Raw genomic sequence first — 19741 nt, 5'->3', positions numbered from 1 at the left:
TCCCCCAGTTGATCTTTGCAGAGGACACCACAGAAATAAACACTTGTCATTCTTGCATTGTCTACAGGTCAACTGGTTCTGTCAACGTGAGGAGCACATCACACCATAAGCCAAGGGAATCACTTTCACACTAGCCCATGCGTAGCCAAGCCTGACCACCCTTGGAAGAAGTGTAGGAATTCAAACATCGTCAAACAAGGGAAGGGACAGCCTTAATTCACCACCCACTCACAAACAGAGAGGGTGAGTGGAGGAGTGGGTCAAAGACCTGTTAACCATAGACACGCTGCAGTTATGAACAAAACTTTGATCCAATTGGCAAAATGCATTTCCAATCCGAATACTGGCAGATTTAAACAAAATTAGTGTTGGATGCCCCTAATGAATGCCTTCTCCTGAAAGGACAGGTAAACAGGTGACAGACCATTGCTGTGACAAAGAGAAAGTGAGGACTGCAGATGCTAGAGATCAGAGCTGAAAATGTGCTGCTGGAAAAGCGCAGGTCAGGCAGCAACCAAGGAGCAGGAGAATCGACGTTTCGGGTATGAGCCCTTCTTCAGGAATGAGGAAAGTGTGACAAGCAGGCTAAGATAAGGTAGGGAGGAGGGACTTGGGGGAGGGGCGTTGGAAATGCGATAGGTGGAGGGAGGTCAAGGTGAGGGTGATAGGCCGGAGTGGGGTGGGGGCGGAGAGGTCAGGAAGAAGATTGCAGGTTAGGAAGGCGGTGCTGAGTTCGAGGGATTTGACTGAGACAAGGTGGGGGGAGGGGAAATGAGGAAACTGGAGAAATCTGAGGTCATCCCTTGTGATTGGAGGGTTCCTAGACAGAAGATGAGGCACTCTTCCTCCAGCCGTCGTGGTGCGATTGAGGAGTCCAAGGACCTGCATGTCCTTGGTGGAGTGGGAGGGGGAGTTGAAGTGTTGAGCCACGGGGTGGTTGGGTTGGTTGATCCGGGTGTCCCAGCGGTGTTCTCTGAAACGTTCCGCAAGTAGGTGTGACATTGCTGTAACAAAGTTGGTTCAGATCGCAATGGGCTGCAACATTTGATGGCCCAACCAGGACTTAGTAGAATTCTTGAGTAGATCAAATGGTCCAGCACAGTACCAAAGTGGGAGGATATTGAGGATTTCATCAACCATGCTGAGGAAGGCCAGGTGCCAGTTTAAGGCAGAGAACCCACATTTAGTTGAGCTCATGCCACATGAGAATCTACCCCACATGCCACATGAGTCAAGGGCATCAGTGAGATCTTCCACACCAAACAAATGGCCAATTTCTTTTTGGGTGCCCCCAGACATAGAGGTTGTCTCCTCCATCCCCACTCGGGACCTGGCTTTTCTCAACTTCTAATTTATAGGAACTGCCAAAGGGAAAAAGTTCAAAGTGCCTGATTTAAGGTCTCTTTATCACTCATTCTCAACAGCAACGGCAATAGTAACTCAAAATGCTGTTATGTCCAAAGTCCTCCATAATCCTCGAGGGATAAACCACAAGAGGAGGTAGCAGTCCCTGTAGAAAACAAGTGTTTATTGTTGATCTCATGTGTATACATTTTATGGAGGAGGAATGAAGAGGAGAAAGACTTCACAGTAGAACCATTTAGGAGGTTTATTATCACCCCTCAGGTTGGGGGGGGGAATAAAAATCCTACCTCACAGCTGCCAACTATTCAGGGCAATACGGTGACTCAGTGGTTGGCATTGCTGCCTCACAGCACCAGGGACCCTGGTTCGATTCCAGCCTCAGGCAATTGCCAGTGTGGAGTTTGCATATTCTCCCCATGTCTGTGTGGGTTCCCTCCGGGTGCTCCAGTTTCCTCCCACAATCCAAAGATGTGCGAGTTAGATGAATTGGCCATGCTAAATTGCCCACAGTGTTCAGAGATGTGTAGGTTAGGTGCATTATTCAGGGATAATTGCAGACTAACAGGGTAGGGGAACGAGTCTGGGTGGGTTACTCTTCGGACAGTCAATGTGGAATGGCCTGTTTCCACACTGTTTGGATTCTATGATTCCAAATCAGAGGCTCTTCAGCATGTATAGCATCCAGTGCTGGGACAATGATACACTAGAGGGTCTCAGCCGGTACCATGCTGACAGGGACAGGTGATGAAGAGGTGAGAGGCAGCACATAGCACATAATAAGACCATAAGATACAGGAGTGGAAGTAAGGCTATTCGCCAATCAATCATGGCTGATAGGCATTTCAATGCTATCTACCCGCACTCTCCCCATATCCCTTAATTCCTTGAGAGATTAAGAATTTATAAATCTCTGCCTTGAAGACATTTAAAGTCCCGGTCTCCACTGTGCTCCGTGGCAATGAATTCCACAGGCCCACCACTCTGGGGCTGAAAAAATGTCTCCTCATTTCCTTTTCAAACTGCCCCCCTCTAATTGTAAGGCTGTGCCCACAGGTCCTAGTATCCCGACCTGACAGAAACAAATTCCCAGTGTCCACCCTTTCTAAGCCATGCATTATCTTGTAAGTTTCTATTAGATCTCCTCTCAACCTTCTAAACTCCAATAAATGCAATCCCAGGATCCTCAGCCGTTCCTCGTATGTTAGGCCTTCCATTTCAGGGATCGTCAGTGTGAATCTCCGCTGGACATGCTCCAGTGCCAGTATGTCCTTCCTGAGGTGTGGTGCCCAAAACTGTACACAGTATTCTTAATGGGGCCTAACCAGAGCTTTATAAAGTCTCAGTAGCACGTCACTGCTTTTACATTCGAAATCTCTTGAGACAAATGACAACATTACATTTGCTTTCTTAATCACGGACTCAACCTGCAAGTCAACCTTTAGAGAATCCTGGAGTAGCGCTCCCAGATCCCTTTGTATTTTGGCTTTATGAATTTTCTCACCATTTAGGAAATAGTCAATGCCTGTATTCTTTTTATCCCCCAAAGTGCAAGACCTCACATTTGCTCATATTGAATTTCATCAGCCAGTTCTTGGACCACTCTCCTAAATGGTCTAAATCTTTCTGCAGCCTTCCCACCTCCTCAGAACTACCTGCCTATCTGCCTAAGTTCATATCATCGGCGAACTTCACCAGAATGCCCCCAGTCCATTCATAACGTTCAGTGGTCCTCCAAAAAGCCTGGAATGCATCGATGATGAGTGTCCTGATGCACACCAAGAAACCTGCCAGGATAAACACTTGGCAAGGCCCTCTCCCAACACCACCTAAATACCTCATCTTGTCACTGCTGTGTGTGAAGTGGGCACTAATAGACCCCCTCTCGTTCAAAGCAGATGGAGAGTTTTGAAAATGAATTTAACACAAAGCTAGTTTCTCTTACTTGTCAACTCTAGCTTCTCATCAGTACACACTCGTTTAGTATTGTACCAAATAATTCCTTTGATACTTTACTCAGTCATGAAACAACAAGAAAACATTCAAGAATCCTTCAGGAATAAAGACAGAATTAACAATTTTGTGATAAAGGGTATACCATTGGATTCATTCCAAGTACAAGTTCCTGTACAAGTTGTAGCCTCCCTTTCTCTGGTTTGAAGTCACACGGCAGGACGTGTTGGCTACGGAAGGTCTTTATAAGATGGCCAAACAGGTTGGTGGCCAGTTTGCAATTCCTTACCAACAGCCATCAGGTCCATTGGAAAGAGTAGGGGTTTCCTGGTCAGGTATACTATAGCAAACCACTGCAATCCAGAAGACTGAACTAATCCAAGGAAAACCAAAAAGGACTCACCCTCAGAACGAAAGAATAAATAAATGAATTAGCTTTATTGTCACATACTCAAAAAGAGTACAGTGAAAAAGGTCACTGGACCAGAAACATGAACTCTGTTTTCTCGTGACAGATGCTGCCAAATCTGCTGGGCTTCTCCAGCAATTTTTTTGTTCTTTTAATTTATGAAGCAAAAAAAAACAGATGTGTCAAGTGACTTAAGGCATTCATTAAAAGTTGCCCAAGAAACCAAAATCTGTAGAGAACAAGCAGTTTAGAACCAAGCTTAATGAGCTCAAGTGATTTTGAAAATCAGAAGAGAGAAACAGATGTTTAGGAGCAGAAATCAATCTGGATTTGACCAGGAGAAATAGTGGAAAATTTAACCCAAGAGTAATCTTATCTTGTAGTAAAAAAAAAGAGAAGATTTGTATATGTTTCACAGATTATGAATAAATATGTTTGATCATGTTTACGACCAGAAAGTTAAAAGATGCATTACTGACAGTGTAAGAAGGAGATTTATCCAGGACATATTTGGACCAAATAGCAAGGCTCAGAGTAAAAGAAATCAAATGTTTCAAGTCAAGTGAGAACTATGATAAGGAGGTGGACTGTTGACAAAAATTAATAAATCTGCACAACAAGCATATAGAATTTTGATACTTCAATGACAACAATTGAAGGCAAGAATGAAACTGCAGTGCATTGATGACCGCATTTGCGGAATTAGTAGACAAAATATGGATGAGTATGACCAAAATCAATGACAATTAGAAGGAATACACAAGAGTAGCAATTAAAATGGATGGTATAATGCTGAAAACGTATAGATAAGATTGTTTTCATGTAGGGATAAGAGAAGATGGCAGATGTGATGTAGAAGTTAGAATGACAGGCCTTGAAGTAATATTAAAAATATTTAGAAAAAATCTTAAAAAAAGGGAGTCTCAAGAAAATTCACATTTTTAAAAAAAGATCTAATCAGATACTATCTTTTTTTAAAAAATGTACTTTCCTGTATACCTCAGAAACCTGGTCAATAAGGAAAGATCTGCAGAGGGATACAAAAGGTCTTTGAAATATGGATGCCAAAACACATTTAAAATTCAGTATGTATGCAGAGACAACAAAAGTGGTACTCGAAATTGCAAGAGCAAAATCGAACTATGCAAGAGACATCCAGAAACAAAACTCAGTGTTTTGGCTGTTCTACTGGGGGTGGGGGAGAATCTCTCTCTAAGATAACTTAGAGTTGTCACAGCAGGAGCCAATCTGGTTTTAAGCAAGTTAGAGTGGTCATGTGAGCACAAAACACAAGAGTAGCAGTAAAGCAGACTGGATCGCTTCTTACAGCTACTCCTGCAACTCCTCACCCCAGTTTACTGCACCAAATCACTTCTCAACCTTTTGGAGGTGGTTTCAGTTTTAACAATGGTTGGTGACGATTCTCCTTCGAAAGAAAGCCCAGACTGGTCAGAGACAAGCAGCTGGAGGATGGAAACTTCAACTGTCTGGCTTTCAACACTGTATGCAACATCAGTCATCTTCAGGGTGTTAGGATATTTCATGGTTATCACCACATGAAAATAAAATAGATTTCATTCATTGTGCGTGGAATGATCATTTCCAGACAGAGAATAGCAAGCAGGAGCAGTAAGCCATTATCTCCGGACACTGCTCCCACTGCATCCCCACACGCAATTAAAAACATGGAATTGGGCCTGCACCTGCATCAAGCACAACAACAATTTTGTAAGGGATCTTCAATGCAATCAAACAAAAAAAAACAGGCTCTTGATGTAATTTGGCATTAAAGCATGACACCAAACCAAAAGATGATAGTAGGTCAGTTAATCAAAATCTTAGGCAAAAAGGTAGGTTTTAAGGAGTATCTTAAGGGGAGGGCAAGAAAATTCTAGGGAGGGTGTCCCAGAGGTTAGCATCTGATTTTAATCAGCATCTGATTTTAATTCTTGAACAAGTGTTGAAAAACAAGGATGAGAATTTTAAAACTCAAGACGATATCTACTCAGAGCCCAAAGCAAGTCAGCGAGCAGTGATAAGTGAGCAGAAACTGGTTTAGAAACAAGCAGCAAAGCAAAGCTTTGTGTGACCTCAAGTTTAGTAAGGGTGAATGTGGCAAGGAATTTGGAAGATTCAAATTCATGAAAGTATGATTGTTGGACCTGTTATCTTTTAAGTAGAGGAGCCAGTAGTGCAATAGTAATGTCACTGGACTAGTAATGCAGAGCCCCAAATGGATATTGTGGGACATAGTTGGGGTGGCACAGTGGCTCAGTGGTTAGCACTGCTGCCTCACAGCACCAGGGTCCCAGGTTCAATTCCAGCCTCGGGCGACTGTCTGTGTGGAGTTTGCACATTCTCCCCATGTCTGCGTGGGTTTCCTCCCACGATCCAAAGATGTCCAGGTCGGGTGAATTGGCCATATTAAGTTGCACCATAGTGTTAGGTCAATTAGTCAGAGGGAAATGGGTCTGGGTGGGTTACTCTTCGGAGGGTCAATGTGGACTGGTTGGGCTGAAGGGCCTGTTTCCACACTGTAGGGAGTCTGATCTAATATAATATAATATAACCACTGTCCATTGTCATAAAAGCCCACTGATTCATTCATGTTCCTTGGGGAAGGAAACATATCATTCCTATCTGGTCTGTCCTCTATGCAACTCCAGACCCACATCAGTGTACTCTATTCCACTACACTCTGAAAGGGTACCACTAAGGCAACTCAATTTGCAATAACGGATAGCAACACTCAGCATTTTGCCTCAATATTGATCGCTATGCAATCCTACATAGAGAATAAATGAAGATCTCCTAGAGACAGGATGGAGATTCCATAAGCAAGTGTTAAAAAAAAAATGTTCTATAGCTCTGCAGCAGAGAGAAAGTTCCAAGGCCAGAAGCTGAGCTATTGGTTTCCTGCCCTGTGTTCATGCAAAGCTCAATCAGAGATTGAACCCGAAATGCCCTGAGGCTTTGTAAATGGCCGAAGGCAGAATAAATGCAAGAGCTGCTCCTTCCTACTGTAGTGAAGAGTACTGTACATGCCAGACACTGAGTATATAAAAAGAAAATCTTATCCAAATAAAACACTGAATTATACAACTTGCACTCACTTATATTGCTATGCTATCATGTCCGGTCAACCAACTTGTGTAAATAGTCAATGGATGAGTTGAATTTGTTGAATAGTAAAAAAAATTGGAGACAATCATAATACTTTGGGTAGCAATGTACCAAAGACAACATCTAACAACAATTATTTTTGCATTTCATCCATCCATTTTCAATTCGAAGGCAGTTGTTCTGAACTCAATTACCTTGCAACCAAACATTTAGTAACTAGCTAATTTATATTTGGTGATCAATGTGTGCAACTGCAGTCTGTTGAAATGTTTCTGGTTCAAGGCAAACAAAAATTTATGCTATAGCTGGTAGCTTGCTGGAGTGAAAATAGGTAAGTTCAACAATATTATTCACCATCCTAACTCCTTGGTTTAGTTGAACTGGTTTCTTACGCAAAGAAGCAGAAAGAGAAAATGATCTTTTCAGGCTGTTGAGCACAGTGAGCTGACAATTTCATAATGTCTCAAATTAGTCTCTTGCCATTGTTTCAATGGAATGCTAAATTATTTCCTTGTTCACCATGACAGTAAAGTGCCAGACACATTACAAATACAAAAAAAGTGTCCAAGTTAGTATGTTATGAGATTATTGAACTTAATCTAAAAAAAAGTGATGACCTTTCAATCAATTTGACAAACCTGGGTAGCTTTGTTTCTGTGGGAACAGTGAGGCCTAGACTGATTTATTGGAGAGGTGGTGCAAGATGTTCACATCTCTGGATTGTGACAAGAGCATCTGTCAACTCTGGAGACACCAAAATCTACCCCTATTGATGGTAAAGCACCAAAACCATTTCATTAATGGGGGAAAATGGGTTGGTGTGATTCTTTCTTACTGGAAAATCAAACTCAGTCAAGGCATTAACTCATTAAATTAAAACAAATCTCATTTGTACCAGATTGAAGGTCTTATCCAATGAGCGGTTTACAACTTTCAGGGTGGATACAAGAGCTCATAAAAAGCAGATAAGGGGTATGAAACTGGCAACCTAGCAAGCTACTCAAATGGCTTTATTATAGAAATTGAAAACAAAGGTACTCTGTCCATGTCCCCAATTGAAAAATGCTTGCAGTTTCAGGAGAAGTTTGTTTGCATGACCCCCAAGCGCTACCAAGTAGCATCAGTACTTTATGGCTTCCACATGTCATTATTACATGGAGTGAGCTGCAAGTTTATTTTGATTTACAAATTCAAGGAGTTCTGAACGAATTAGCTGTCCTGGATGCCAATGTTAGTCTTCTTTTAATGGGATCAAGTTTTAAATCATGAAATACATAGAGGATTCTTTTCAATAGATACTTCAAATACAATTACAATTCATAAAGCTGAAGACCAAAGTGAGACTGGATGATTTGCTTAGCTTTGGCAAAAGGAAGAAATCTCTAGGAAAACCTTTGACATGGAAGTCAGTTTGGAGATTTAAAGTTGGAATTGGAAGCAGAGTAGTGAATCCTTGGAAGCTAACAATCACTGACTGATTCTTGGAGAATGAACCAACCACATGAATGTCAAGCACAACTGGAACATGCGACTTCAGATGTCTAACCAAAAAGTGCATTTCTTGTTTAGTTTAAAATAAAAAGCTGCCCGCAAGAATATGATTAGGTAAAGTTGCTCTCAAGTCTTAAATTTATATCTTGTGTAATTCTTTTAGTCAGTCACTGGAAGTTTAAATTTATTTTGAAGGGACCAATCTCTATTGGGATCAAAACAAACCAACTAAACAACTGATTGAACTGGAATTTTCTTAATAAAGCCAGACCTGGAAAGGCGAGGGGGAAATAAAATGATTGACGAAACACTTGATACTTGCCTCCATTACAACAATAGATTCTTTAATGGATAAATAATCAAGGGTTTGGGGAAAGTGGCATTCTACTATTCAATCAAAATACTAACTCTTATGAAACTATGAAAATAGCTTCAGCTTCATTGTACAAAACATTTTTCATTCATACTAAAGTACCTGTGACACTTCATTAACCATGAGTGTGGCGCTGGAAAAGCACAGCAGGTCAGGCAGCATCCGAGAAGCAAGAGAATCGAGTCTCAGGCATAAGCCCTTCATCAGGCTTATGCCTGAAATGTCGATTCTCCTGCTCTTTGGATGCTGCCTGACTGGATGTGCTTTTCCAGCACCACACTTTCGTATCTGATCTCCAGCATCTGCAGGCCTCACTTTCTCCTAGCACTTCGGTTAACCAGTCAGGATGGAGATTGGACTGGCAGGAGGTGGCTACTGCAGTATAAAAAACATAACTTAATATAATGGAGAAGTACTGCTGAAAATTCCTGCTTTCTATTTATACATTTTGGTTTCTTTGGGTTGGTGATGTCATTTCCTGTGGTGAAGTCACTTTCTGTTCCTTTTCTCAGGGGGTGGTAAATGGGTCTAACTCGATGTGTTTGTTGATAGAAAAGAAACAGGAAGTGACTTAACCACAGGAAATAACATCACCACAGGAAATGACATCACCACAGGAAATGACATCACCAACCCAAAGGAACCCAAACATATAAATAGAAAGCAGGAATTTTCAGCAGTGCTTCGCCTGAGGCCCACTGCAGATGTTACCTAATAGGGTGACAAAACGTCTGGAAATGAACCTTCCAGCTCAGTGAGCAAACCTACATCAAAAACCCCAACCTGAGCTACAAATCGTCTTAAAAAAACTTGCTAACAATTGAGAAATTAAGTATTGCTTGCAGAACCAAAAACAAATTACACCTTCATCCGAAAGAGAGTCCCAACCCAAGTGCATGGTCTTCTCCAGAGACAGATGAAGGCAAGTATCAAATCCACTTCAGTCAGAATGCCTGGGGCGGAAGGGGTGGATCCCATGCTGTTGGCACTAATCTATCAAACACTGGCTATTAAGCCAATCAGCTTCCTCAGGAGTCCAACCCGCTGCAGCAATACACCTATTTTTTAACATCCCAGAGCTAGAAATTAAGCTGGCAAAGACTCTCACATTCTATCAGAGACTCATATTCTTTCCATCACATAGTTAACCAGGAATATCTACCCTTTTGTGTGCTGGAAGGATGTACAGACTGATGCACGCTCCCTTGCCCAGCATGCCCTGGAGGGAGATCCTAACCTCACTTCTAGCATGGAAAACCAGAGAGTGTTTCCCACTGTATCACAAGGCCTAAAGAGGCCACACCAGTCTGATTTAGAAAGGAATCCTCAGCTGCACTCAGGAGTCTCTAGCTGGCTCTTCCAGCCTGCCATAGACCCATCGGTAGCTACGTTTGCTGCCCTAATGGACTTAAGGAACATGTGGCATTATTTAACTGCCTTGAGAACACAGGAGCTGAAGACTAACCATGAGGAAGATTGGCAAATCAGAGCAAGGTGAGCTGCAGCTTCCAGGAGATGCTCTCATTCTGTAAAACAATGAGAACTGTGACTCAAGCAATTCACAATACAGCCATTCCTCCCACCCCCAAATAAAATTAGTGAGCTCTCAACAATAGCACTGGCAGCTTCCTAATGAAATTAAAATGAGGCACAAGTCCCAATTTGATTTACTGTATGTCTCTTATCAATATTATCGGAAATAACCTCTACACTCATTTTGTTCCCATTTTATGGGCAACTTGACACTAACCTGCAGTCTACAACTACAGTTTCACTGCCAAGTGAGACTCTTACACCTAACTAGGTTGGTCCATTTATACTTTTTTGTATTACACACAAGATTCATAGAATCTTTATTGTGTGAAAACAGGCCCTTCAGCCCAACAAGAGTAACCCACCCAAATCCATTCCCCTACCCTATATTTACCCCGACCAATGCACCTAACCTAAACATTCCTGAACACTATGGGCAACTTAGCATGGCCAATTTACCTAACCTGCACATCTTTGGATTGTGGGAGGAAACCGGAGCACCCGGAGGAAACTCATGCAGACATGGGGAGAATGTGCCAACTTTACACAGACAGACAGTTACCTGTGGCTGGAATCGCACCTCAGTTCCCTGGCAGTGTGAGGCAGCAATACTAACCACTGAGCCACTGTGCCATCCGCAACTTTTTGCTACACATGAAACTACCTACAATCTCTTTAACTATATCATGGTGGAGACTTGAATCCATGACCTCAGAGCATTAACCTGGAGTTACTGGGTTTTAGTCTTGTGACATAGCCATTATGCTACATCTCCTCCAGCATTGAAAACTACTTCAAGATGCTTCACCAATTTGTAATCAGTGAACCCTAGACCAAGGATAGACAGGAGGGGCAAGTGAACTTTCATTGAAGTTTATGAAATGCTTATTTTTTTTTTATAAAAAGCCAAGAAAGCTCCAGAGAAGCTAAAGGGAATTCCCTTGTTAGCTTAAGGTGAACCTGTCAAAGGAAAAAAGGTCAAAGATTAAAATACACCAATGGTTAGAGTCAAAGTAAGGAGTATGGGGATAAAATGCAGAAGTAGGAAAGGTGAAAGAAATGGGAATTACGCGATCATGAAGGGAACGAAACAGCACAAATTTTAACTTGGAGATGGTGGGAGTTCTTAAGCCAGAGCAGCTCAGCTGCAAGCAGATCTTGATGCAGGAGAGAATATAGGCAATTTTTAAAATATGCTGATGCCTTGAGTGCAAGAGAATGGAGTTTGACCAAAAGAATATTACAATAAGTGAAGTCTTGAGAAGTATGAATGTTTTGGGGGGGGGGGGGGGGGGGGGTTGGGGCACAGGATACCAGCAGGGGCAAGATGGCAAATGAGCAATGTTAGAAGAGGAATATGGACAATTTCTCCAGAAAAGCTTTGCTTGGGGTCAAAGAATGGCAATGTTGTGAAAAATCTGGTATAACCATATCACCAAATAGTAAGCTGTGGTCAGGAGCAATTTTAATTGCTTGAAAACATCCAAACAGTCCATTAAGAGGGTAAAATGTAAGAAAACTTTACATGAACTTACTGCCATTTAAGGTGATGGTTTAAAACTTTAACAAACCAGGAGGGTTTTATGGAGGGCATCTGCAGTGTGGCAATTGTCAACTGCAAGACTTGTATGTCTGAACTGAATGTTTTAAAATGTAATTTTCAGGATGGCTGTGAGGCACTATTTAACATATTCAAACAAACATTCACAATTCCGTGGCAAATAACTCAAAGTGAGCAATATTTTGAGATCACAAACTTGTTTGACTTCTTGACCAGAAGTTAAAGAATTATAATTCTAGTAATCCAACAGCAAGGAATCCCTGAAACAACTTCAGAATGGACAGGTTAACAGTTTCTTACACATATCAGTTATGACAATAGGAGTAAATGTCATCCATTGAAGCAAAATTTATACACCTTAATAAAACACTGCAATGGAACAATACATCAAATAATTTCACCATAGCAATTTTGAAGTTAATTTCTATAACAATTCAAATGTCCTGTTTAAATTTATGAACAACCCTGTACATCACATTAAGTCCCAATTCTATAGCGTATTGCTTTATAAAGATCAGAACTGACCAAATAATGGTAGTATTTAGCCATCAGATTAGCAAAAAGTTAAAAAAAAACGTGTTAGGGTAATTAACAGATGACAGCCCAGTTATTGTATAAATATGCATTACAGCATGTTATACTAGGTAAATTAGCAGCACATTTTGAGAATTTAAATAAATAAACATTGTAGAACACACAACCATTGCTGTTTTAGCTTAACTTACATGTTGAGGAAAAATACAAAATGTATCCTGAATATGTTACAGCAGTTATCCTGAAACAGCTTTCAAGGACACTGCTGCATACATTTATAAGATTGAATTGATGTGCAAGCAGTGTACTAAGCAAAAAAAAAGCGAGCTCCCTTTGTCAGGCGCAATTGCAACATTTTTTTTTGACCAGGCACTTACCAGGTTCTCAAAACAAACACCACCAAAACAGAGAGATACAATCTGAAGGAAAAGGAAGAAGGTGCATAAAGCAAAAATGTGAAAAAACAGTGTTTCTGTGAACCCATCGTAGACCCAGTATTGGTGGGAAAACCCTGACTCTGCTGCTGTACAAGAATCCAAACCAGCCTGCAACCGGAACTATACCGACAAATGCTAACAGACAGTGAAAACAACCACAGAGCTTAGAGAATCCTTCTATAAATTATATCGATGAGCTTTCCTGCAAATCAGAGCACAGTGGGGTGGGACTTGCAAGCTCAGTTGTGATTCACAATCAATTGCATTGAAAATTTGTTGTGTTTCTGTTAAAGGTGCAATATTTACAACATGCTGCGTGAAATTCTCATCTAAAGATGATAAACACACAATTCTGGCCGTTTGTTCAGCATGAGTTCAAGCTGTTATATTAAGATTTAAAAATAATATATGTAAATGCCTCTTAAAGGAGTAGATAAGTCTAGTTGGCAATAAATTCTAAAATTATTCTAATGTAACTGTATTCAGCAAAGATGTACAATGGGATCGTGTTGTTAGCCAGTTAGCCCAGACAGTTAAAGCATGGACCAAAACCACTGGTTTCTCTGACAGCACTCAATTCTTTACAAAGGGTCTTGTGGCACAGTGGTAGTGTCCCTACCTATAGGCCAGGTGGCCTGGGTTCAGGTCCCACCTGCTTTAGAGGTCTGTTATAACAAATCTGACCATGTTCCTATTAAAAATAAATCCAACACCTTGCTAAGGGGCTACTAAGATGCTTCTGGGCCAGGAGCCTATGTTTGAGTCCCACATGCTGCAGAGGTGTGTAATCTCTGAATAGGCTGATGAAAAAATATCTATAAGGCCTGGATTGGACTGAGTCAAGCATCAATCCATTTACTAAATAAATTCTGTATTTGATCAGCATATATGTATTAGTTGCATAAGATTGATCAGTCAAATCATTTTAACTTTTTTTTCAGAAATAGCATACCTATATACTTTAAAAAAAAATGGGATGTGGGTGTCACTGACTGGGCCAATTTTATTAATTAATCTTTAATGCCCTTGAAAAGATTGTGGTTAGCTGCATTCTCCAACCAATACAGTTCATATGATGGAGGTACACCCACAATGCCCTTAGACAGAGAGTTCCAGAATTTCAGTCCAATGACAGTGAAGGAACGACAATACATTTCCAAATCAAGAGAGTGTGTGGCTTGTTTGGAAACCTGCAGGTGATAGCCTTCCCCGTACCTACTTCCATTGTCTTTCTAGATGGTAGAATTCACTGTCTAAGAAGCCTGGGTGAATTTCTGTACAGGGCATTCTGCTACAACACAACAGTTTGTAGTGCCCCTCTACAACTTCATGCTACAGAAAATTGCATGATGGAAAACCACTAAAGGAAATCGCGTTGTAGAAGTTCGCTCATAGAAAAATCGCTTTATCCATTCAGTCGGAACTTTGCCTTATCCAAATAAATCCACAATTTCTCAATTACATTATAGCCAATTCACGCTGACAAACCGCATGTTATAGCAGAACGCCCTGTAGTGTATTTTGTCAATGTTACACACTGCTGTCGCTAGGTTGGTGGTGACGGGTGTGAATTTTGAAGGTGTTAGATGGAGTGCCAGTCAAGAGGGTTATTTTCTCCTGGATGGTGTCAAGCGTCTTGAATGTTGCTGAAGCTGTACTTATCCAGGCAAGTGGGGAGTATCCCATCAGACTCATGAAATCCAAATTTGATCCTCTCCATCTGAGCTAACGCTAACATAATTCCAGTCTATGTGGTTGCTGGATATAGTGGGAGATTGCTGAAAATTGTAGCATTATTTAGGAGAATCAGTGCGAAATGCAGAAACCTAAGTATATGTGAAAGGGTCCAAACCTGCAATTCATAGCCACAAATCTAGGAGCACTTGAAAGAAGATATTTCTGCCAGCAGATGATATTAAAAGTGAAAGTGCCAAGGAACAAGGTAATTTAATCATTTACCAGTAAGATATGTTGAGCACTTTTATTTGATGAGGCAATGGACTAGATGTTGCACAATGCATGGAAATGGAGGAGTACTTTGGATTAGATTCCTTTAGATTACTTACAGTATGGAAACAGGCCCTTTGGCCCAACAAGTCCACACCGACCCACCAAAGCACAACTCACCCAGACCCATTCCCCTACATTTACCCGTTCATCTAACACTACGGGCAATTTAGCACGGCCAATTCACCTAACCTGCACATTTTTGGACTGTGGGAGGAAACCGGAGCACCCGGAGGAAACCCATGCAGACACAGGGAGAATGTGCAAACTCCATACAGTCAGTCGCCTGAGGCAGGAATTGAACCCGGGTCTCTGGCGCTGTGAGGCAGCAGTGCTAACCACTGTGCCACCATGCCGCCCATAAAGCAAGTTACTTGTAGTGTGTGAGTTTCGATATAATACAGGGCATTGAGACACTCAGGAAGTAGTTTGAAAGGCACGATACAGAACAGAGTACCATTACAAAGGAAAGCTGCTCAAGGAGACATTGAGCAACAGCAGAGGATGGTTTCGATCCATCGACCTCTGGGTTATGGGCCCAGCACGCTCCTGCTGCACCACTCTGCTCCTACTTTTCCAACAAGTCCACACCGACCCACCGATGGCAACCCGCCCAGACCCATTCCCCTACATTTACCTCTTCACCTAACACTACAGGCAATGTAGCATGGCCAATTCACCTGACCTGCACAATTTTGGATTGTAGGAGGAAACCGGAGCACCCGGAGGAAACTCACACAGACACGGGGAGAATGTGCAAACTCCACACAGTCGCTTGAGGCAGGAATTGAACCTGGGTCTCTGGCACTGTGAGGCAGCAGTGCTAACCACTGTACCACCGTGCCGCCAACATTTTGCAATATTGCATGTATTAATGATCAGGTAAGCATGTACTTTTAAGAGAGATCAGTGATGCCATCGGAATAATGTCATGTATTGTGATATTCTTCTGTAAAGCTCCATCTTAAGTAGCTACTACTGAACTTGTAATCCTGAAGGAAAATCAGTTGGCCAACCAGCTTGAGTACAGATTATCCTCAAATTTGTGATAGACTTCTAAAATACTTAGTTATTCTATGAATAATCTTCTTCTGATATTTCCTCTCCGTGAGAACTCAGACTTGGTGTTCAGGTTGCCAGAGTTGACGTAATATCACAAGAGAATACATCACTGTACCAGCTAATGTACACCATTGGAAGAATATTTTGCTGTATCTAATGCTCCAAGAAGATCTCTTTAGTGAACTCTAGAAGACTATTATCATTGTGATAGCTACATTGTAAAGTCCTGGACTGTAGTCTATAAGTGAACAGCCATGATGCTTCAACTCACTTTGCAGCATAGCAATCTCTTTGGGAGAAGGAGATGACTATATTCTATTTAATAGAAGTGCAATCATTTTGTGGAATGGACCCACTTGTTAAAAACTAAAAACGGTACCTGAATCTAAAACGAGTGATGAAAATCCAATAGCATTGTATCGACAGTGTAACCTAACTCTACTAAGCTAGCAGTTCCAAACCAAAGTGCCAGTGAAACTGCTGGTTTTGTTGCTACCATCATTTAATTTCACCATTTTGATGTTCAGGAATAGGCAAAAGGTGAGACAGATGTGTGACACTCCATTTAGTTTCCTATGAACAGCAGCCAGCTTAAGTCCTACTGAAGTCAACGAGATCACAATTCAAAGTCAGCAACAGTCACTGATTTACTGCACTGTGTCCAGTTACAAGAGTTTCTTCCTAAGTGCAGCGAGATCAACAGAAATAGTAGCCGCAGCAGTAAAGTAAAGCAATAGAAACAGGAAATTCTGGATTAAATCAGCAGCTTGGCTGCAACTGTGGAGAGAGAGGCATTGTTAACATTTTCATTGGATTTGATTTTTCTTTGGAACAGATCTGATTGATTTCTGAAGAAGAGTCACATTAGATATGAAACTTTAACTTTATATCTCTTAACATTTCACAAACAACTCATCAAACCTGTTCATGTGGCCATGTTAAACTTGGGAGCTACATCTCAAAGCAAAAAGCTACCCTCACCTGCAATTCTTAGGTGGTGAAGAGAAGTCCGTACTGTCTTTCCATCTCCTATCCTCCCTACCCAACCAGATGCATATGGTTACTTGCTGAAAAGAGGACAGAGAATGGTGCAGGATTAGGATCAAAGAACATGTGGACAACTATCTCATCTTCACCACAGTCAAAGCCTAAAAATAACAGTCAATAACACCAACATTTAGATATATCGAAGGGTACTGAGAAAATGTGCTTAGCCATGAGTAATGGGCGTGTCCTGAGATGAAACAGAAGACACAATCAAACTGCATATGATAGGATAACATCTGGAAATCAAAAGTATAAAATTGAATGGTGAGCATGGAATACAAAAGGGAGGGTCTGTTTGACCAACCTTCCTTACCTCTTTAGAAATTTCAACAAGTAGACAAAAATAATACAGTAGATGTAATTTATCTAGTTTTTCAAAAGGCTTTCAATAAAATGCCACTTAATAGACAATAAGGTCAGAAAATGTGTCATTAAGGGCATGTGGCAAAACAAATTCCTAGCTGGCTTCAAGATAGCAGATAATGAGGTTTGCAGCAAACTGTAACAATTCAGAACGGGACACAGTTCAGTTTTGTTACCCAGAAAGTGGTAAGAATGTGGAATTCACTAGCACAGGGAGTGTTTGAAGCAAATAAATATAAATGATATTAATTGCAGGTTCAATAAGCATATTATGGAAAAGGGAATAGCAAGAAAAGATAAGAGTGACTCGAGTGGAGCAAAATCATCAGTTTGGACTGTTTTTGCGCAGCATCTCTTATGTGAATTATTCCTAAGTAATTTCACAAGGAATATTTGAGAGGTGATTTGGTGAGAAAATCAATTGAATATCACTTTTGACGAACATGCTTCCTTTCATGAACTTATGTTATGCTATATTCCTAAGTGCAATATTTCAATAAGCATATAGAACATAGAACATGGAACAATACAGCACAGAACAGGCCCTTCGGCCCACGATGTTGTGCCGAACTTCTAACCTAGATTAAGTATCCATCCATGTACCTATCCAAATGCCGCTTAAAGGTCGCCAATGATTCCGACTCTACCACTCCCACGGGCAGCGCATTCCTGCCCCCCACCACTCTCTGGATAAAGAACCCACCCCTGACATCTCCCCTATACCTTCCACCCTTCACCTTAAATTTATGTCCCCTTGTAACACTCTGTTGTACCCGGGGAAAAAGTTTCTGACTGTCTACTCTATCTATTCCTCTGATCATCTTATAAACCCCTATCAAGTCACCCCTCATCCTTCGCCGTTCCAACGAGAAAAGGCCGAGAACTCTCAACCTATCCTCGGACGACTTCCTCTCCATTCCAGGCAACATCCTGGTAAATCTTCTCTGCAAAGCAGAGAAATGACATCCAGTGAGAGTGAGTAGACTGTTGTTGGGATGAGGTGAAGGAGCCTCTTGGCAAAACCACATCGTCTCCAACCTCATCCGTGTTGGCAGATGTCGTTGGTGATGGTGGGGAGGGCTAATGGAGGGGGGGGTGAAGAGGAGGAACTCAAGCGGCTGCTGCCTGCACCTGTCTTCAAAGGGACCACTTTCAAGAAGAGGTGGTGAGCTTTGCACCCAAGAGAGCATCACGAGGAGAGATCAGGGGCTTGTCCACACTTCCACCCACTTCCCCCTTGGCTCAAAGCTGAAGGCACTTGCTGAGATGCAAGTCCCTCAGTGCTGCCAGACTTCAAAATTCCTTTGGAGCTGCTTCTTGGGAGCTTTTTCTGACAGTCAAGTTCCCACCTCAAATCATGCTCTCGTCTGTGCTCAGCAGAAACCAGTTTCCAAGACGGGACCAGTTATCCGCATCAAGTGCAAACACTTACCTGTTCTACCTCAGGAAGGTTGACTTCAACTGTGCCACGTAGTGTTGTGCTGGAAAAGCACAGCCAGTCAGGCAGCAGCCGAGGAGCAGGAGAGTCGATGTTTTGAGCATAAGCTCTTCACCGTGAATGTGATGAAAGGCTTATGCTTGAAACGTCGACTCTCCTGCTCCTCGGATGCTGCCTGACCACAGTACCACACCTTTCCAGCACCACACTTTTTGACTCTGATCTCCAGCATCTGCAGTCCTCAATTTTTCCTTCAACTTGTGCCACCCCTACAACTGCCCAGCTAAGATCAACATAGATGTTGTCTGGAATCTCAGTTCTGTATGATTTCAAGTCCAGTTGCACACATTGGAGTCTCCTCTGGGACAGAAAAGACCTGTTCAAAGAGGATAGGTCTTACCCGAGCTGGAAAGGGACCCATATCTTAGCAGGGAGCTTTGCTCGTTCCACCCAAAGAGACTTTATACAGATAGAGAGGAGAGTGGAGGAATTACAAGTCATGGCGTAAATAGAAAGGTTGGTGGGGAAGGTTCTGAATGTGAAGAGAGCACACCAATTAGAAAAGAAAGAAAAGAGAGAATCAGGGTACATTGTAACTCTGAAGAACGAAATTGCATTTATTTCAGTGCAAGGGGTCTTCCAGATAAGGCTGATAAACTCAGAGTGTGTTTAAGTACATGGGATTGGGATTTCAGAGCTTTTACAGAAACTTGGCTGAAACATGAACAGGACTGACAGCTCACTGTTCTGGGGTTTAGATTGTAGGGAGGATATTTTCCCAGGTTGGGGAGTTTAAAACCAGAGGACACAGTCTGAGGACAGGTTGTTAGGCCATTGAGGATTAAGATGAGGAAATATTTCTTCATGCAGAGGCTGGTCAGTCTGTGAAGTGTGTGACCACAAGAAGCTGTGGATTCCAAGTTGCTGATTATATTCAAGAAAGAGATGGATTTTTATGTTTAAGAGACAATGAATTGAATTGAATTTATTGTCACATGTACCGGGACACAGTGGAAAGCTTTGTCTTGTGAGCAATACAAGCAGATCA

The 19741-nt window shown here is 41.7% G+C and overlaps 1 protein-coding gene across 1 annotated transcript in view; it reads right to left on the bottom strand.

Moving 5' to 3' along the window:
* gabrg1 (gamma-aminobutyric acid type A receptor subunit gamma1) overlaps positions 1–12823 on the bottom strand; it is a 149917-nt gene extending 137094 nt beyond the window's left edge. The window contains exon 1 of the mRNA XM_043700492.1: positions 12717–12823. Coding sequence (XP_043556427.1) covers positions 12717–12823 — 107 coding nt within the window. The remainder of the gene's footprint in view (positions 1–12716) is intronic.
* Positions 12824–19741: the final 6918 nt, after the last annotated feature.

Source organism: Chiloscyllium plagiosum, chromosome 1 (assembly GCF_004010195.1).
Source record: "Chiloscyllium plagiosum isolate BGI_BamShark_2017 chromosome 1, ASM401019v2, whole genome shotgun sequence".
In the NCBI taxonomy this organism is placed as follows: domain Eukaryota; kingdom Metazoa; phylum Chordata; class Chondrichthyes; order Orectolobiformes; family Hemiscylliidae; genus Chiloscyllium; species Chiloscyllium plagiosum.
This window is presented reverse-complemented; position numbering and strand designations above follow the sequence as displayed.